The sequence below is a fragment of the Leucoraja erinacea genome, chromosome 31 (assembly GCF_028641065.1).
Source record: "Leucoraja erinacea ecotype New England chromosome 31, Leri_hhj_1, whole genome shotgun sequence".
Classification (NCBI taxonomy): domain Eukaryota; kingdom Metazoa; phylum Chordata; class Chondrichthyes; order Rajiformes; family Rajidae; genus Leucoraja; species Leucoraja erinaceus.
This window is the reverse complement of record NC_073407.1, coordinates 25,341,079-25,362,714: the sequence shown is the minus strand read 5'-3', so window position 1 is coordinate 25,362,714 and position 21,636 is coordinate 25,341,079. Positions and strand designations below refer to the sequence as shown.

At 47.4% G+C, this 21,636-nt stretch overlaps 1 protein-coding gene across 2 annotated transcripts in view; it reads left to right on the top strand.

Moving 5' to 3' along the window:
* brinp1 (bone morphogenetic protein/retinoic acid inducible neural-specific 1) overlaps positions 1 to 21,636 on the top strand; it is a 169,720-nt gene that overhangs the window by 121,553 nt on the left and 26,531 nt on the right. For both annotated transcript variants that reach the window (XM_055660337.1, XM_055660338.1), the window contains exon 4: positions 5,454 to 5,623. In XM_055660337.1, coding sequence (XP_055516312.1) covers positions 5,454 to 5,623 — 170 coding nt within the window. The remainder of the gene's footprint in view (positions 1 to 5,453; positions 5,624 to 21,636) is intronic.

The window sequence follows — 21,636 nt, the reverse complement described above, 5'->3', positions numbered from 1 at the left end:
GGCCGAGAGGGCCAGACTCCACTCTGTGTGTGAAAAAATGAATCTTCTCATCTCGCTGTTAAACCGTGTCGCCCTGTATCCTTAGGGTGAAGCTGTGGTTAGACAGGGGAACAATGTGTGTCTAGTGTGTCCATGGCAATGTGGTTTCTATCAGGGGGTCAGAAGGTCATAGGTGATAGGAGCAGAATTAGGCCATTCGGCCGATTGACTCATGGCTGATCTATCTCTCTCTCCTAACCCCATTCTCCTGCCTTCTTCACGTAACCTCTGACACCCGGACTAATCAAGAATCTATCTAGCATTGCGTGCGGTAGTTTCTGTGGTCCTGCCTCCTCGCCACTGGTTATTTCCTTGGATATCTTAAATGTTATTGTTTGGGAAGGAACTGCAGATGCTGGTTTAAACCAAAGATAGGCACAAAAAACCGGAGTAACTCAGCGGATCAGGCAGCATCTCTGGAGAAAAGGAATGGGTGACGTTTCGGGTCGAGATCCTTCTTCAGACAGATAGTCAGAGGATAGGAAACAAGATATGTAGGTGATGTAGAGAGATATCTCTCTTAAATTACATCAAGAAGGAACTGCAGATGCTAGAAAATTGAAGGTAGATAAAAATGCTGGAGAAACTCAGCGGGTGAGGCAGCATCTATGGAGCGAAGGAAATAGGCAACGTTTCGGGCCAAAACCCAAAGGAAATAGGTAACGTTTCGGGTCGAAACCCAAAGGGTTTCGGCCCGAAACGTTGCCTATTTCCTTCGCTCCATAGATGCTGCCGCACCCGCTGAGTTTCTCCAGCATTTTTATCTACCTTCTTCAGGTTAGTTATCATTCTGCTAGTGTAAGAGTGTTACTTTCAATCATTTATCAAAGCAAGAAGAATGGATGATCTTTTAATGAATCTCGTGGAAATTGGCCAGTTTTCTTGTGCATTCCCCATCCATCTAGACATTAACAATGGATTAAATAACACAAGTGTGTGCACTTGCCCGCAGTTTCCAAGAGCACCGATGTCTTATCCTGCAAGTCCGGGTTGATACGAGAGCAGTAATTCAACAAGCCCCAAAAACACAAGACTCTCCCGTTCACTGTCCCGTGAGCGAACATTAAAATAGCCACCATTCACCAACATCCCATACAAGGTGCCAAATGAATAAATAAATTAACATAGAAACATAGAAACATAGAAATTAAGTGCAGGAGTAGGCCATTCGGCTCTTCGAGCCTGCACCGCCATTCAATGTGATCATGGCTGATCATCCAACTCAGTATCCCGTACCTGCCTTCTCTCCATACCCCCTGATCTCTTTAGCCACAAGGGCCACATCTAACTCCCTCTTAAATATAGCCAATGAACTGGCCTCAACTACCCTCTGTGGCAGAGAGTTCCAGAGATTCACCACTCTCTGTGTGAAAAAAGTTCTTCTCATCTCGGTTTTAAAGGATTTCCCCCTTATCCTTAAGCTGTGACCCCTTGTCCTGGAGGCTCATACCTCACGCTGCCTCGGCAAGGCCAGCAGCATAATCGAGTTGCACCCCGGTCACTCCCTCTTCTCCCCTCTCCCATCGGGCAAAAGGTACGGAAGTGTGAAAACGCACACCTCCAGACTCAGGGACAGTTTCTTCCCACCTTCTGCGCTCCAAAAAATAAAGACCTATCTTGTTCAACCTTTCTCTGTAATTCAGGTGCTGAAACCCAGGCAACATTCTAGTAAATCTCCTCTGTACTCTCTCTATTTTGTTGACATCTTTCCTATAATTTGGCGACGTAAATTGTACACCATACTCCAGAACAGGCCTCACCAATGCCTTGTACAATTTTAACATTACATCCCAACTTCTATACTCAATGCTCTATACTAATTTTTCACACAGAGAGTGGTGAATCTGTGGAACTCTCTGCCACAGAAGGCAGTTGAGGCCAGTTCATTGGCTATATTTAAGAGGGAGTTAGATGTGGCCCTTGTGGCTAAAGGGATCAGGGGGTATGGAGAAAAGGCAGGTACAGGATACTGAGTTGGATGATCAGCCATGATCATATTGAATGGCGGTGCAGGCTCGAAGGGCCGATGGCCTACTCCTGCACCTATTTTCTATGTTTCTAGGGTTCTATGCTCTGATTTATAAGGCGAGCACACCAAAAGCTTTCTTTACCACCCTATCTACATGAGATTCCACCTTCAGGGAACTATGCACAATTATATGCCTAGACCCCTCTGTTCCACTGCATTCCTCAATTCGCTACCATTTACCATGTACGTCCTATTTGATTTGTCCTGCCAAGATGTAGCACCTCACACTTATCAGCATTAAACTCCATCTGCCATCTTTCAGCCCACTCTTCCGAATGGCCTAAATGTAGATGGGACATGTTGGCTGGGCGTGGGCAAGTTGGTCCGAAGAGCTTGTTTCCGTGCTGTTAGGGTTACCAACTGTCCCGTATTAGCCGGGACATCCCGTATATTGGGCTAAATTGGTTTGTCCCGTACGGGACCTCCCTTGTCCCGTATTTGACTGCTACTACTCGGGTCGAGGGGACTGTCGGATTGGAGCGCGCGTCCGGCCCCGCCTCACCCGTCCCGACGTAGTGCAGCCCATGGAGCGCAGCAGCAGCAGCGCCTCGCCCGTGGCCCCGTCGGTCAGTCGGCAGCCCGGCCAGCTGTCCGACCTTAGGACCTTCGCTTACCAGCGACACCATCACCACTGGAGCGCGCGCGGCCAAAACTCCTCAGCTGGCCCGCCGGCTGGGCTTTGTGCGCAGTCCAGCACCCGGGCCCAACTCATCATTCACCCAGCCACGGCCGAGTCGGTCAACGAATTGCCGTGGGGAATTTGTCCCGTATTTTGACCTTCTCTCCCTTCTTTGGGAGTGAGAAAGTTGGCCACCCTACCTGCCGAATCTCTAAGCTCCAAAACTCTGAACCTAAACCGGCAGTATAATGATTTTCCCTGGATGATCCCAGCACATTCAGAGCTGAAATGAAGTGCCGCTCACTACATGGCACTGGCTCGACTTATTCACAGAAATATGTTGACTCTTATTATAACTCCCATCAATCTCTGCTGAAAGGCTCTGCCGTGGCTTATCACAACATCTCCATTGTTCCATTTAAATGTCACGGCTGTATTGTGCGCCTGTTCACTCCGCTTGTGCGGGTCATTTAATCTCTCTGGTCAATACACTGGCTTTAATGAATAGCTGGAGTTTCTACAAACCTTTCTTGGCCTCAGTAGGGGGGAGTGGAGAACAAGGGGAAGCAATCTAGAAGAACACGGTGGCGCAGCGGTAGAGTTGCTGCCTTACAGCGCCAGACACCCGGGTTTGATCCCGACCGCGGGCGCTGTCTGCACGGAGTTTGTACATTCTACCCGTGACATGCGTGGGTTTTCTCCGAGATCTTCGGTTTCATCCCACACTCCAAAGACGTACAGGTTTGTAGGTATAATAGTCATGGGCTACCTTGGCCATTACCTCTGCTGACTGACATACATTCCACAAGTGTGTCAATGGTTGGAGTGACGGTACATCATTGCCCCAAACAGCTCTGCAATTAACACTGACGGTACAGCAAGCAGTGAAGGAAGCTAATGGAATGGTGGCCTTCATAACAAGAGGATTTCAGTATAGGAGTAGAGAGCTTCTTTTGCAGTTGTACAGGGCTCTGGTGAGACCACATCTGGAGTATTGTGTACAGTTTTGGTCTCCTAATTTGAGGAAGGACATCCTTGTGATTGAGGCAGTGCAGCGTAGGTTCACGAGATTGATCCCTGGGATGGCGGGACTGTCATATGAGGACAGATTGAAAAGACTAGGCTTGTATTCACTGGAGTTTAGAAGGATGAGGGGGGTATCTTATAGAAACATATAAAATGATAACAGGACTGGACAAGCTAGATGCAGGAAAAATGTTTGCAATGTTGGGCGAGTCCAGAACCAGGGGACACATTCTTAGAATAAAGTTGAGATCATTTAAGACTGAGGTGAGAAAAAACTTTTTCACCCAGAGAGTTGTGAATTTGTGGAATTCCCTGCCACAGAGGGCAGTGGGGGCCAAATCACTGGATGGATTTAAGAGAGAGTTAGGGGCGAGTGGAATCAAGGGATACGGGGAGAAGGCAGGCGGGTTATTGATTGGGGATGATCAGCCATGATCACAATGAATGGCTGTGCTGGCTCGAAGGGCCGAATGGCCTCCTCCTGCACCTATCTTCTATGTTTCTATGTAAGAATTATTTTCAGGATGCTAAAACAAGCAATTGTCGCGATAATTGGATGTATTTGCTGAACAATGGTGTCACCACGTTGAGTTAAAGAGTGTTCGTGTGCAGAAGCACGGCCTGTCCAAATTTATGGAGGTTTTTCCCCTTTGACAGCAGGAACATTTTTCTCTACAAACACAAACATTGGAGTAACTCAACGGGCCAGGCAGCACCTGGCGTTGCAAATGGTTTCACAACTTACCTTTCCATATCTCTGTGTCTCCCCCTCCCCTGACTCTCAGTCTGAAGAAGGGTCTCGACCCGAAACGTCACCCATTCCTTCTCTCCCGAGATGCTGCCTGTCCCACTGAGTTACTCCAGCATTTTGTGTCTGTTTCCGGTTTAAACCAGTATCTGCAGTTCATTCCTACACATAGGTCAATGACTGATCTAGAGCAACAATGGATTAAATCACTATACATTACATTAGGGTTAGGGCTGGCCTTCCATACTCCTCTGTTCAGTAGATTGTGGATGATTTCTGCTTAAATCAAACTTAATGTTCACGCCACCGTTTCATATCCCGTTGGCACCCTTCCGTGAGAATAGTTCACAATAATCTTGCAATTTACCACAAAGGGACACAGAGTGCTGGAGTAACTCATTGGGTCAGGCAGCATCTCTGGAGAACATGGATAGGTGACGTTTCGGATAAAGACCCTTCATGAGTCCTGTCCAACCCAAAACGTCACCTATCCATGTTCTTCAGAGATGTTGCCTGACCCGCTGAGCTACTCCAGCACTCTGTGAAACATCACCTATCCATGTTCTCCACAGATGCTGCCTGGCCCGCTGAGTTATGGTGCAGCAGCATCTAGGGAGCGAAGGAAATAGGCACCGTTTCGGGCCGAAACCCTTCTGGAAATAGGCAACGTTTCGGGCCGAACCCCGGAAACGTTGCCTATTTCCTTAGCTCCATAGATGCTGCTGCACCCGCTGAGTTACTCCAGCACTCTGTGAAACGTCACCTATCCATGTTCTCCACAGATGCTGCTGCACCGCTGAGTTACTCCAGCACTCTGTGAAACATCACCTATCGATGTTCTCCACAGATGCTGCCTGACCCGCTGAGTTACTCCAGCACTCCAGCACTCTGCGTCCTTTTGTGCAGTAACCAGCACCTGCAGTTCCAACTCTCTCTTCGTTTCCTTACACTGGTCACCTTTGCTAAAAGTTTGAATCTTCTTCCCTCTGCAGGAGAAGAAGCCCTTACCATGTACATGGACAAAAGCAAGTTGGATAGAAAGTCAACAAATGGCAGTCAGAGTGTCGAGGCCCTTCACCAGCTCGCCTCCTCCTACTTCATCGACCGCGATGGGACGATGCGCAGACTTCACGAAATACAAATCTCAACTGGAGCCATCAAGGTATTTTGCACGCGGTCTTTTCAAATACAATAACGATCTGGGTGGTGGCGGCAGCGTTAGAGTCTCTGCCTCACACCAATGCTGCGCCAGAGACCCGGGTTCCATCCTGACTATGGGTGCTGTCTGTGTGGAGTTTGCACGTTCTCCTCGTCACCTGCGTGGGTTCTCTCCGAGAGAGAGAGAGAGAGAGAGAGAGAGTGAGGGGGGGAGGGAGGGAGGGAGAGAGAGAGAGAGAGAGAGAGAGAGAGAGAGTGAGAGAGAGAGAGAGAGAGAGAGTGAGATGATCCTCTTCAGCTGTTAGTGTTCAAGAAGGAACTGTGCAGATGCTGGAGAATCGAAGGTACACAAAAATGCTGGTGAAACTCAGCGGGTGCAGCAGCATCTATGGAGCGAAGGAGATAGGTAACGTTTCGGGCCGAAACCCTTCTTCAGACTGATAGGTGGTGGTGGGGACAAGGAAGGAAAAAGGGAGGAGGAGGAGCCCGAGGGCTAAGGAAGGGGAGGGGACAGCAAGGGCTAACAAAATTGGGAGAATTCAATGTTCATGCCCACCGGATGCAGGCTACCCAAGCGGAATATGAGGTGCTGTTCCTCCAATTTCCAGTGTTGCTCACTCTGGCAATGGAGGAGACCCAGGACAAAGAGGTCGGATTGGGAATGAGAGGGGGAGTTGAAGTGCTGAGCCACCGGGAGGTCAGGTAGGTTCTTGCGGACCGAGCGGAGGTGTTCGGCGAAACGATCGCCCAACCTCCGCTTAGTCTCACCGATGTAGTGGATGTTGTTAGTTCTGATGTCTTTCTGGGCACTATTTCAATCATTGGCTTAGGGGACAGATTTATATTGTGGAAGAGGTTTGAAACTGATGTCTTCTTGTTAGTCCACTGGCGGCCCGCGAATCGTAACGTGTAGAACGGTGCCAATAGACAGAAAGGCAGCAGTGGGGGCTGTAAGACAAGTCAACAATGGGGCCATTAAATTCGAGACATGACCCTGAGGATCCAGGGTTCATTAACAGCTAAACTGTGGAACTCTGCTGCAGAAGCGTGGGGGCGGCACGGTGGCGCAGCGGTAGAGTTGCTGCCTCACAGCGCCAGAGACCCGGGTTCGATCCTGACCACGGGTGCTGCCTGTACGGAGTTTGTACGTTCTCCCCGTGACCTGCGTGGGTTTTCTCCAGGTTCCGGTTTCCTCCCACACAGGTTCGGTTCGGTAGAGAGTGTGAATTGTCCCTTGTGTGTGTAGGATAGTGCTAGTGTAATGGGGACCGCTGGGCAGTGCGGACTCGGTGGGCAGAAGGGCCTGTTTCCATGCTGTACCTCTAAACTAAACTGAATTAAACTGAAGGTATAGACACAAAAATAATTGGAGTAACTCAGTGGGTCAGGCAGCATCTCTGGAGAAAAGGAATAGGTGACGTTTCGGGTCGAGATACTAGCCAGATATCACCAATTCTGTCTGTTCATACTCTTCCAAATTCATTGACAGGATAAGTGGGCCAATATCTATGTCTTCTTCAAGACAACATCCTCCAAAATGTAACTCTGAGACAGCTTCACTTGGCAATAGACATTCCTGGCTTGGTATAGAAAAGGCAGACAGTAAAAGATTCAGAACCCCCTTATAAAGAGGCAACATCGCCATGACACCTGGAACTCATGTTCGTTAGTTCTAGGAGCAGAATTAGGCCATTCGGCCCATCGAGTCTACTCCGCCATTCAATCATGGCTGATCTATCGTAGGTTGGTGCCAGGTGCTGACTTTGGTGACTTCCATTGGCAACTACCTATGTCAACCTACGTCAACCGGCCACAGGTACCGGCGACTGAATTGCATGCAGGTCACGGGGAGAACGTGCAAACTCCGTACAGACAGCACCCGTGGTCGGGATCGAACCCGGGTCTCCGGCGCTGTGAGGCAGCAACTTCACCACTGCACCACCGTGCAGGGGAAGGAATAAGGAGAAGAACTGTCAGAGATGACATCTTATCTAGCTCTCAGCTGTCGGCTTGGCAACATAGAAGGAAGAGCAAGGGAGCTCTCCCTCATACACTGATCTTCACTGGTCCTAAACTCACGGCAAAGTAGGTCATATCATTATTAACATAATGCTATTAGAGACTGCTGTGTATTCTATATCTCATGGGATGCACTTTGATTGAAAATACTTTGGCATTCAGTGGAACTCTGCAAAATATAATGGCAATGAAAGTCTTTTTCTGAGATGATTTCCACCTATAATTATGTAACAGGCATGGCTCTCTCTCTCTCTCTCTCTCTCTCTCTCTCTCTCTCTCTCTCTCTCTCTCTCTCTCTCTCTCTCTCTCTCTCTCTCTCTCTCTGTCTCTGTCTCTGTCTCTCTCTCTCTCTCTCTCTCTCTTTCTCTCTCTCTCTCTCTCTCTCTCTCTCTCTCTGTCTCTCTCTCTCTCTCTCTCTCTCTCTCTCTCTCTCTCTCTCTCTCTCTCTCTCTCTCTCTCTCTCTCTCTCTCTCTCTCTCTCTCTCTCTATATATATATATATATATATATATATATATATATATCTATGTACCCCACTTTAATTGTACCCCAGAGTGCAGATGAGTGCCAACATCTGAGTGGAATGGGGGAATTACAATGTAGAGTTGCTGCCTCACAGCGCTCGGGACTCAGGTTCGATCCTGACCACTGGTGCTGTCTGTACGGAGTTTGTACGTTCTCCCCGTGACCTGCGTGGTTTTTCCTCCAGGAGTTCTGGTTTCCTCCCACATGTACATGCGTGTAGGCTAATTGACTTGGTATAATTGTAAATGATCCCTAGTGTGTGTAGGATAGTGTTAGCGTGCAGAGATCGCTGGTCGGCTGTGACTGGGTGGGCCAAATGGGGGTTTAGAAACATAGAAATTAGGTGCAGGATTAGGCCATTCGGCCCTTCGAGCCTGCACCGCCATTCAATATGATCATGGCTGATCATCCAACTCAGTATCCCGTACCTGCCTTCTCTCCATACCCCCTGATCCCCTTAGCCACAAGGGCCACATCTACCTCCCTCTTAAATATAGCCAATGAACTGGCCTCAACTACCCTCTGTGGCAGAGAGTTCCACAGATTCACCACTCTCTGTGTGAAAATTGTTTCTGCGCTGTATCTCTAAAACGGAACAAAATGAAATGCTAATTTAATTCCTAGTATCCAACGCACAGCGGTGGAGTGGCTGCCTTCCAGCAGCAGAAACCTGCGATCAATCCTGACTACGGGTGCTGTCTGTGCGGAGTTTGTACGTTCTCCCTGCGACCTGCGTGGGTTTTCTCCGGGTGCTCCGGTTTCCTCCCACACTCCTTAGACGTAGGGCTTGGTAAAATTTGTAAATTGTCCCTAGTGTGTGTGTAGGATAGTGTTAGTGTCTGGGGATCGCTGGTCGGTGTGGGCTCAGTGGGCTGATCGGCCTGTTTCCGAGCTGTATCTCTAAAGTCTAAATGATTAAAGACCTTTAAGTAGTTTGGAGCTTGTATGCAGCAACACAGGAGATTCAACGTTGACCTCAAGTGCAGTAAAATAGTTTAACAACTAACTGTGGAGTAAATAATCCTTAGGAAGGTACAAAAAGAAAGTTATTACATTTTATCGTGTTTTTTTTTTTCCAAAAGGCTTTTGGGCATAAATATAGTAGCAATTCTCTTTCAGCTGGCTGATTCATTTCTTCATACAGCTTAGCCCAGAATGACATGAGTTATGTAAGAGCAATATAATTTTACCACAGCCAAGCTTTCTTGTTATCTCTGCATGTTCCCCCTAGCATATAATAAAATTGTTTTATGTGTAAAGTAGCCTAAATAAATTGCAAAATTATTCAGCCAACCTCACGATGTGGCATGGCAAAAACATTAATAAATAGGATTGGGAAGTGGCAAAAAAAAAATGATTGAAATGTATACTTATTGTTGGAGGTTGCGTGTGGAACAAACTCAAATATCGCAGCTCCTCATCTCTGGTCAAAACTCCCCTCAAGGTTCTCGTGGTAGAGTTGCTGCCCCACAGCGCCAGAGGCCCAGGTTTTCGATCCCGACTACGGGTGCTGTCGGCACGGAGTTTGTACGTTCTCCCTGTGACCACGTGCTCCGGTTTCCTCCCACACCTCAAAGACGTACAGGTTTGTAGGTTAATTGGCTTCGGTAAAACAAGATTGGAAAATTGTCCCTAGTGGGCGTAGGAAAGTGTTCGTGTACTGGGTGATCGCTGGTCGGCGTGGACTCACGAGGGTCTCGGCCCGAAACGTCACCCGTTCCTTCTCTCCAGAGATGCTGCCTGTCACGCTGAGTTACTCCAGCGTTTTGTGTCTATCGGCGGCCCAAGGGGTCTGTTTGTGCACTATCTCTGAAGTCTAAAGTCTAACGAGTATGCATGATTAAATCCTCTCTTATCTAATGCAGAGTGGCACAGCCTCCAACTGTATTCAGTTGCCTCTGCCAAAATATACTCTCTTGGTCCGAAAACTTAGTAATATGACACACTCACGATGATGAGCCTTAAGGCCAAGTTCAGACATTTTTAAGAACTTTGAACTTGAAGGACATACAATGGCACCAGAAACATGGCAAGTCTTATATCCTGCCTCAGTGTATTCTACTGTTCTTGCACTCTGGTACAATAGACAATAGGTGCCGGAGTAGGCCATTTGGCCCTTCGAACCAGCACCGCCATTCAATGTGATCATTGAAACCTCGAGGTTTCAAGATATGTTTATTGTCACATGTACCAGTTATGCTACAGTGAAACTCCATTGTTGATCCTGATAAGATTTTTATGAATTGTGTGAAACTGAATAATTTCACTGTAGCCTGGCACGTGTCAATAAAGGATCATAATGTGATTGATTAGTATGGGTGTCAGGATATGGGGAGAAGGAGGAGAATGGGGTTGAGAAGGAAAGATAGATCAGCCACGATTGAAGCATAGAAAACATGGAAAATAGGTGCAGGAGTAGGCCATTCGGCCCTTCGAGCCTGCACCGCCATTCAATATGATCATGGCTGATCATCCAACTCAGTATCCTGTACTGAGATTGAATGGCAGAGTAGCCTAGATGGGCCAAATGGCCTAATTCTTCTCCTATCTCTCATGAATAATATAAATGCAGGTAGTTGTTCCAGCAAATATATTACTGAGCTTTAAGAGTCATTGAAAACAAAAACAAGGGTGGTGAATCTGTGGAATTCTTTGCTACAGACGTCTGTGGAGGCCGAGTCAATGGATATTTTTAAGGCAGAGATACTGTAGATAGATTCTTGATTAGTACGGGTGTCAGGTCATGGGGTGAAGGCAGCAGAATGGGGTTGAGAATGAAAGCCATGATTGAATGGCGGAGTATACTTGATGGGCCGAATGGCCTAATTCTGCTCATGGAACTAATGAATTAATGGAAAAAATATCTGTTTATAAACATTGAACCTTCAGCATGCAAACTGAAGACTATCTTCTCTGTTGACATTCATTTGCAATTCATTCAGAAATAGAATGCAGATTGTGGAAGTGATGTACAGTATTGAAAAATCCAATATCATTTTTTGCAGAAGGTTGCCTTCCCTGTACCTCCAGGGACTCCAATAGTCCTTTCGGGTGTGGCAGAGGTCCACTTGCACCTCCTCCAACCACATCTACTGCGTCGGTTGTTCCAGGTGTAGACTCCTGTACATCGGCGAGACCAAACGCAGGCTCGGCCATCGTTTCGCTCAGTCCGGCTAAACCTTCCGTGAACTTCCCCCTCCCATTCCCACACTGACCTTTCTGTCCTAGGCCTCCTCCATTGTCAGAGTGAGGCCCAGCGCAAATTGGTGGAACAGCACCTTATATTCCGCTTGGGCAGCTTACACCCCAGTGGTATGAACATTGACTTCTCTAACTACAAGTAATCCCCGCGTCCCCTCTCCCTCCGTCTCTCCCCCACACTAGACGTCCTGTTAGTTTTAGTGTTCTTATCTTTTCGATATCACTTCCTCCACAGCCAGCAATGGACCATTGTGGGCTCCTTGGCCATCTTCGACCTGGTGCCGGGTTTGATTTGTTCTGTATATTTTCATCCCCCTCGTTTCCCTCCACCCCCTTGGCTGTCGACCTGAAGAAGGGTCTCAATCTGAAACGTCACCTGTTCCTTTTCTCCAGAGATGCAGCCTGTCCCGCTGAGTTACTGCAGCACTTTGCGTCTTTCCACACGATCAAATGTGTGTGTGTGTGTGTGCGTTGCTAATGGCATCAATGACATAGAAAGCAAAGACATCTTTGCCTCACTATCAGTTTCATCTTACATTGACTTGTCCAGGTCATAAAACATAGAAACATAGAAATTAGGTGCAGGAGTAGGCCATTCGGCCCTTCGAGCCTGCACCGCCATTCAATATGATCATGGCTGATCATCCAACTCAGTATCCCGTACCTGCCTTCTCTCCATACCCCTGATCCCCTTAGCCACAAGAGCCACATCTAACTCCCTCTTAAATATAGCCAATGAACTGACCTCAACTACCCTCTGTGGCAGAGAGTTCCAGAGATTCCCCACTCTCTGTGTGAAAAAAGTTCTTCTCCTCTCAGTTTTAAAGGATTTCCCCCTTATCCTTAAGCTGTGGACCCCTTGTCCTGGACTTCCCTAACATCGGGAACAATCTTCCTGCATCTAGCCTGTCCAACCCTTAAGAATTTTGTAAGTTTCTATAAGATCCCCTCAATCTCCTAAATTCTAGAGAGTATAAACCAAGTCTATCCAGTCTTTCTTCATAAGACAGTCCTGACATCCCAGGAATCAGTCTGGTGAACCGTCTCTGCACTCCCTCTATGACAATAATGTCCAATAGGTCCTCGAGATGCTGTCTGACACGCTGAGTCACTCCAGCACATCGTGTTTGTTTTTGTAAGTCCTCGGGTGCCACGGTGGTGCAGCGGTAGAGTTGCTGTCTTACAGCGCCAGAGACCCGGGTTCGATCCCAACCACGGGTGCTGTCTGCACGGAGTTTGTACGTACTCCCCGTGACCTGCGTGGGATTTCTTCGGGTGCCACGGTTTCCTCCCACACTCCAAAGATGTGCAGGTTTGTAGGTTAATTGGCTTTGGTAACAATTGTAAATTGCCCCTAGTGTGTGTAGGATAGCGCTAGTGTACGGGGTAATCGCTGGTCGGTGGGTCGAAGGGCCTGTTTCCGCGCTGTATCTCTAAACTAAAAAGCTATGGCCAGGTTGAAAATCATCTTCCTAAACTCACTAAGTGGAGATTGATGAAGAAATAGACATCATTATTCAAATCTTCCAATGGATGTTATGATTCTGATTTGGTGAGTAGGTTTGAATAATGGTGATACAGGAACATAATTGCTTTTGAGTAAATTTCCTTTCAAACCTCTATCATCAGGGGAATATGTGGCAATTTCCGATTTGCAGAGTTTTTAACAAAATACATTGAGATGGATGGTTGAATAACATTGGTTCCTTTGATTCTTAATGCAGAGATAAATCTCCTCGAAGCTACAATTTTCTAAAGTTTCATTTTTAGAGATACAACGCGGAAACATGCTGTTTGGCCCAACAAGTCCGCGCCGACCAGCGATCCCCGCACATTAACACTATCCCAGCTATTTACAATATATATTAATGATCTGGATGAGGGAATTGAAGGCAATATCTCCAAGTTTGCGGATGACACTAAGCTGGGGGGCAGTGTTAGCTGTGAGGAGGATGCTAGGAGACTGCAAGGTGACTTGGATAGGCTAGGTGAGTGGGCAAATGTTTGGCAGATGCAGTATAATGTGGATAAATGTGAGGTTATCCATTTTGGTGGCAAAACAGGAAAGCAGACTATTATCTAAATGGTGGCCGATTGGGAAAGGGGGAGATGCAGCGAGACCTGGGTGTCATGGTACACCAGTCATTGAAAGTAGGCATGCAGGTGCAGCAGGCAGTGAAGAAAGTGAATGGTATGTTAGCTTTCATAGCAAAAGGATTTGAGTATAGGAGCAGGGAGGTTCTATTGCAGTTGTACAGGGTCTTGGTGAGACCACACCTGGAGTATTGCGTACAGTTTTGGTCTCCAAATCTGAGGAAGGACATTATTGCCATAGAGGGAGTGCAGAGAAGGTTCACCAGACTGATTCCTGGGATGTCAGGACTGTCTTATGAAGAAAGACTGGATAGACTTGGTTTATACTCTCTAGAATTTAGGAGATTGAGAGGGGATCTTATAGAAACTTACAAAATTCTTAAGGGGTTGGACAGGCTAGATGCAGGAAGATTGCTCCCGATGTTGGAGAAGTCCAGGGCAAGGGGTCACAGCTTAAGGATAAGGGGGAAATCCTTTAAAACCGAGATGAGAAGAACTTTTTTCACACAGAGAGTGGTGAATCTCGGGAACTCTCTGCCGCAGTGGGTAGTCGAGGCCAGTTCATTGGCTATATTTAAAAGGGAGTTAGATGTGGCCCTTGTGGCTAAGGGGATCAGAGGGTATGGAGAGAAGGCAGGTACGGGATACTGAGTTGGATGATCAGCCATGATCATATTGAATGGCGGTGCAGGCTCGAAGGGCCGAATGGCCTACTCCTGCACCTAATTTCTATGTTTCTATGCTACACACCCTAGAGGCAACTTACATTTATCCCTAGCCAGTGAATCTACAAACTTTGGTACGGCTTTGGAGTGTGGGAGGAAACTGGAGATCCCGGAGAAAACCCACGCAGGTCACGGGGAGAACGTACAAACTCCGTACAGACAGCACCCGCAGTCAGGATCGATCCCGAATCTCTGGTGTTGTACGGCAGCAAGTCTACCGCTGTGCCAGCATGCCACCCCTCAATACCCTTTCAGTGTCCTGTTCCAGGGTTTGATATTATCTTCCCAAGATCACTAAGTTAAGATTGATGAACTGGGAGGTAGACAATATTATTAGCCAAATATCTCAAGGGAGGCAAATATTCCAATGGATGTTGTGGTTGAGATTCGGTGAGTAGGTTTGAATAATGGTGATAAAAGAATGTCATTGTTTTTGAGCATTGGAACCTTCATCATGAGGGGAATATGGAGCAATTTCCGATTGGCAGCCATCTCCACAAAATGCATTGAGATGGATGGTTGAATAACATTGGTTCTTTAATTCTTAATGCAGAGATAAATCTCCACTAAACTGCAGTTTCCCTTAACTCGATGTTCAGACCATCCATGCATTGCAGCATCCCATTTGACACATCATCTATCTGGAAGTCCATGTGATTCAGATGCCAATAAATGTTGCACTGAATTTTATGCAAGCTTGTATGTAAGTCATAAGATCAGAAGGTCAAAAGTGATAGGAGCAGAATTAGGCCATTCAGCCCATCACGTCTACTCTGCCATTCAATCATGGCTGATCAATCTCTCCCTCCTAACCCCATTCTCCTGCCTTCTCCCCCTTACCTCTGACACCCATATTAATCAAACGAGAGACTGAGTTGGGACTTGATCCTTATTTTGTGTACAATGAATGCGTCACGGTGGCGCAGCGGTAGAGTTGCTGCCTTGCAGCACCCGAGACTTGTGTTCGATTCTGACCACGGCTGCTGTCTATACGGAGTTTGTACGTTCTCCCCGTGACCCACGTGGGTTTTCTCTGAGACCTTCGGGTTTCCTCCCGCACTCCAAAGACGTACAGGTTTGTCAACTAATTGGTTTGGTAAAATTGTAGATTGTCCCTAGTGTGTGCAGGATAGTGTTCGTGTGCGGGGATCGCTGGTCGGCACGGACTCAGTCTGTTTCTGCGCTGTATCTCGAAACTAAAAGTAAGCAATCAATCCACCAATGGCCACACACAATAATTTAGAGAACACTGTATACAGAATTTAGTTTAGTTTAATTTATTGTCACATGTATCGAGGTACTGTGAAGAACTTTTGTTGCGTGCTAACCAGTCAGCGGAAAGACAACGCATGATTACAATCGAGCAGTCACAGTCTACAGTTACATGGTGAAGGGAATAACGTGAATAATGTTTAGTGTAAGATAAAGCCAGGAAAGTCCGATCAAAGATAGTCTGAGAAATAGACAATAGGTGCAGGAGTAGGCCATTCAGCCCTTCGAGCCAGCACCGTCATTCACTGTGATCATGGCTGATCATCCCCAATCAGTACCCCGTTCCTGCCTTCTACCCATATCCCCTGACTCCGCTACCTTTAAGACACTGCCATTACAAGCGGGGGAACAGGTCTACGAGGCAAAAGTGAAGAGTCAGACGTCAGGCAGAGCCGTGGTAGTCGGGGACTCCACCCTGAGAGGTACAGACGGGGGTTTCTGCGGCAACAGGCGGGAGTCAATTTATCCATTCAAATGTGGACAAATGGATCAATCAGATTGCTGCTGGAAGGAGCTGCAGATGTCTAGAGTTCCGTCGCAGATGTTCAGGTCTGCAGAAGGGTCTCGACCCGAAACGGCACCTATTCCTTCTCTCCACAGATGCTGTCTGTCCCGCTGAGCTACTCCAGCTTTTTGTGTCTAAGTTCCATCAGAATGCTGTTGTCTATTTTGTCTAACTCAGGATCTGAGACGCATGTGCTTGAAGCCTAGATGCCGCTCAGTTGTGCATTTGTTGTAACGCTGCAGTTAATCGGCAAAAACTGGTGTTGCGAACACAAATAAAAATAACTCCAGCAATCTCGATTCCAGTGCGGAAATAAATTGCTGTGAATTGAAGGACATTAATTTGTACAAGTGGTGCTCAAGCTCAAATGTCACTTGCAAACAGTGATTGCGTTGCATTGTTTCTGAAGTACCTGTATGTTGGGGACAATCAGAGGCTCCAGATGAAGCAGTCATTTCCCGCCTGCCCCTGGCTTTCCTTCTCAATCCACTTCAGCAGTTTTTGAAAACAAATACCTTTTGAAAGCAAATTCACACAAAGGGTGGTGGGTGGGTGGGTGGGTGGTTTGTACAGGACAAGCTGCCAGAGGAGGCCGTTGAGGCAGGGACTATTTGCGTTTAAGAATTGGACAGGTACATGGATAGCGCAAATTTGTACAGAAGATATAACACACACACACACACACACACACACACACACACACACACACACACACACACACACACACACACACACACACACACACACACACACACACACACACACACACACACACACACACACACACACACACACACACACACACACACACACACACACACACACGCACACACAAACACACCTTTTTATAGCAAGCCAATAGAAAACATAGAAACATAGAAATTAGGTCCAGGAGTAGGCCATTCGGCCCTTCGAGCCTGCACCGCCATTCAATATGATCATGGCTGATCATCCAACTCAGTATCCCGTACCTGCCTCCTCTCCATACCCCCTGATCCCCTTAGCCACAAGGGCCACATCTAACTCCCTCTTAAATATAGCTAATGAACTGGCCTCAACTACCTTCTGTGGCAGAGAGTTCCAGAGATTCACCACTCTCTGTGTGAAAAAAGTTCTTCTCATCTCGGTTTTAAAGGATTTCCCCCTTATCCTTAAGCTGTGACCCCTTGTCCTGGACTTCCCCAACATCGGGAGCAATCTTCCTGCATCTAGCCTGCCCACGCCCTTAAGAATTTTGTAAGTTTCTATAAGATCCCCTCTCAATCTCCTACAAACCTACAAACCTGTACGTCTTCGGAGTGTGGGAGGAAACCGGAGCACCTGGAGAAAACCCACGCAGGTCACGGGGAGAACGTTCAAACTCCGTACGGACAGCACCCGTAGTCGGGATCGAACCCTGGCCTCTGGCGCTGTGAGGCAGCAACTCTACCGCTGCGCCACCGTGTGCAGTAAAACAAAAACAATGACCTTCGCCAGCAGATGTCGAATGGTATTGTTTTTGTGCTCAATTGGCAGCTGGAGTAACCATTTTTGCTGCGTCAGAGCATAAAGGCGATTTCAACGGCAAACAGGAATCAGTATCAATTACTGCTGGTACTTATCAGTGGCAGGAAAAGAATGAATTGTACAATGCATCATTGTTAAAACGACTATCTGTTCAGGGGATTAAGATGATGGTTGATGAGTCTAGCTCACCTTTCACCTCTGGGACCCCAGTCCTAATCCAATACGAATCGATTGGTTTACCTTCCGCAGTAGATGATAGTTTAGTTTCGAGCCACTGCGCGGAAACAGGCCCTTCGTCCCAACCGACCAGCGACCTCCGCACACTAACACTGTCCTACACACACACACACTAGGGACGAACACTGCAAAACTGTGCAGGAAGGAGAGATGGTTACCAGCTTACTGTCAACACTGAGTGTTTGTGGGATAAAGATGCAAGGTTTGTAAACGCACGACTTTCTTCAAAACTGCAGAGGCTGAAACATTGTGCGTAGGAAGGTACTGCAGATGCTGGTTTAAACCGGAGATAGGCTGCATCCATACCATCTACCAGCAGCGGTTATAAAACTGATCCTACTCTAAACCACAGAGAGACATGGAGTGCTGGAGTATCTCAGCGGGACAGGCAGCATCTCCGGGGAAGAAGAATGGATGATGTTTCAGGTCGAGACCCTTCTTTCTGAAAGTCTTGTTCCTTTTCTCCAGAGATGCTGCCTGACCCGCTGAGCTACTCCAGCGTTTAGTGTCTATCTGAGATTGGAACATTGTTTGACTTTGGGCCTGATCACTGAATTGGGCTGCCATCTATGGGTGAGATGGTTTAAATGTCTTCCGATTAATGCCATACTCTGGCTACCAGCCTTCCCCTGTGAATCAGGAGATGGAGGCTTTGGAAATCAGCTTGGTTTCTGCTGCTAACAATGCAAATGGAAATGCCTTCCATAAGGTCATAAGTGATAGGAGTAGAATTAGGCCATTCGGCCCGTCAAGTCTACCCCGCCATTCAATCATGCCTTATCTGTCTCTCTCTCCTACCCCCATTCTCCTGCCTTCTCCCCATAACCCTTGACACCCGTACTAATCAAGAATCTATCTGTCTCTGCCTTGAAGATATCTACTGACTTGGCCTCCACAACCTTCCACAGATTCAACATCAGTCTTCTCCTCATCTCCTTCCTAACAGAATGTCCTTGAATTCTGAGGCTATGACCTCTAGTCCCAGACTCTCCCACTAGTGGAAACATCCTCTCCACATCCACTCTATCCAAGCCTTTCACTATTCTGTATGTTACCCCCTTCGTTCTTCTAAGCTCCACATGTAATGAATTAATTGATTCACATGGAGTCATAGAGTGATACAGTGTGGGAACGGGCCCTTCGGCCCAACTCACCCATACCGGCCAACAATGTCCCATCTACACTAGTCCCACTTGCCTGCGCTTGGTCCGAGTAAAATTGACAATTGCGTAGACTGACTGAAGGCCACACATGGTCACCATTTCATCACGACTGAGTTGCCTTCAGACCTTGCAAGGTGTGAAGCATCTGCACAGTTGTACTGCAGGAGAGACAGTAGATAGCACAGACACCGTGCAGCCCAAGGGAGCAAGACTAGTTACAAACGAAGGGATAAAAGAAAGGGGGGCCGTTTAAAGCTGGCCCCAGCGACTAAAGAGGTATAATCCATCAGGGAAAGCTTGCTGGTGTTACATATCGCCTTCAGATCAGGCGCTAAAACAGCCTTCTAGAGGAACAGTGGTGCAACGGTAGCGGTAGAGTCCTCACAGCGCCAGAGACCCGGGTTCGATCCCGACTACAGGTGCTGTCTGTACGGAGTTTGTACGTTCTCCCCGTGACCTGCGTGAGTTTTTCCCGGGATCTCCGGTTTCCTCCCACACAACAAGGACGTGCAGGTTTGCAGGTTAATTGGCTTGGTGTAAATGTAAAATTGTCCCCCTGGTAGACACAAAATGCTGGAGTAACTCAGCGGGACAGGCAGCATCTCTGGAGAGAAGGAATGGGTGACATTTCGGATTGAGACCCTTCTTCAGACTCTGTTATTGGAGACCTGTGTTCTTTGCAGAAGTTTCATTCAAAGATAGCGGAGTCAGGGGATATGGGGAGAAGGCAGGAACGGGGTACTGATTGGGAATGATCAGCCATGATCACATTGAATGGCGATGCTGGCTCGAAGGGCCGAATGGCCTACTCCTGCACCATATTTGTCTATTGTTTGTTGTTCTCTATCTCTCTATATCATCAACTATATCTCTCGTTGCCCTTTTCCCTAACTGGTCTGGAGAAGGGTCTCGACTAGAAACGTCACCCATCCCTTCTCCCCAGAGATGCTGCCTGTCCCGCTGAGTTACACCAGCTTTTTGTGTCTATCTTCAGCTTGAACCAGCATCTGCAGTTCCCTTCCCACACATTAGGTTTCATAATTTCATAATTTCACCGCCTTTTTCCACTTTCTGATTCTCCGCGGCTGTCTCATCTCTTGGCAGGGATGTGAGACCAGAAGGGATGACGTTCTGGGATTTTTCACAGCAGTCCCACACAGCAAAGTAATGCCCCCATAACTGTGCATGGATGAATGGCTGCCAGCTGAGAGGAGAGTTCTGAAAAAGTATATCTCCCTCGGGAGCCCAAGTAACTGCAATAATCTTTCAAGATTTTATTTTTACATTGCTGAAAGCTTCAAGGCTACGGCAGAATATTGAATTTGATTTTTTTACATCCATACGTTCATATGTAATAGGAGCAGAATTAGGCCATTCGGCCCATTGCCTTCTCCGTCATTCGATTATGGCTGATCTATCTTTCCCTCCTAACCCCATTCTCCTGCCTTCTCCCCATAATCCCTGACACCCGTACTAATCAAGAATCTGTCAATCTCTGCCGTAAAAACATCCACTGACTTGGCCTCCACAGCCTTCTGTGGCAATGAATTCCACAGATTCACCACCCTCTGAATAAAGAAATTCCTCCTCATTTCCTTCCTAAAGGAAGGTCCTTTAATTTTGAGGCTGTGACCTCTGGTCCTAGACTCTCCCACTAGTGGAGACATTGGTTTAGTTTAGAGATACAGCGCGGACATATACCCTGCAGCCCACCGAGTCCGCACCGACCCTCTGGAATGATCCCCGGAGGTTTTTGTCAGTCTCCCTACCTGCTACCACTACCTGCAACTTCCGACAACCACCTGCAACCTCCGGGAACCGCACGGAAACCTTAGGTGGGGCGCAAAGTCTCCAGAGGTTTCCGTTCAGGTTTCCAAAGTGGGACAGGGGGCATTACACTATCCTACACACACTGTGGACAATTTACAATTTTACCAAAGCCAAATAACATACAAACCTGTACAATCTTTGGAGTGTGGGAGGAAACTAGATCTCGGAGAAAACCCACACAGGTCACGGGGAGAACGTACAAACTCCGTGCAGACAGCACCCGTAGTTGGGAGTGAACCCGGGTCTCTGGCGCTGTGAGGCAGCAACTCTACCGTGCTGCCGCCCAGGTTTTGAGAACTTTGTTGATTCTCACCTCAGTTTCTGGGATGGCACCATGGTGCAACTGGTAGAACCACTGCCTCACAGCGCCCGCGACCCGGGTTCAGACCTGTTGCTGACTGTGTGGAGTTTGCACGTTCTCCCTGTGATGTATTCAAGAGAGAGTCAGATATAGCTTAGGGCTAACGGAATCAAAGGAAATGGGGAGAAAGCAGGAACGAGGTACTGATTTTGGATGATCAGCCTTGATCACATTGATTGGCGGTGCAGGCTCGAAGGGCCGAATGTCCTACTCCTGCACCGATTTTCTATGTTTCTATGTAACTGCATGCGTTTCTTTTGGGTACTCCGGTTTCATCACACAATCCAAAATCCTGCGGGTTTAGAGATTTTTGGCTTATGTAAATTGACCCCAGTCTGTAGGGAATGGATGTTAAGGTGGAAAATCACAGAACTGGTGTGAATAGATGCTCAACTTGGTGGGTCAAAGGGCCTGGTTGTGTATTTCAATCAATTAATATACTTCATGTGGTAACCTTTGATTGAAATTGGCAAATAACAGGTAGAGGCAAAAAAACTAAGCATGAATCCTTCCAAACAAACACACTGCTGGAGAAACTCTGCCAGCCAGGCAGCATCTGTGGAAAGAACTCTCTGTCCA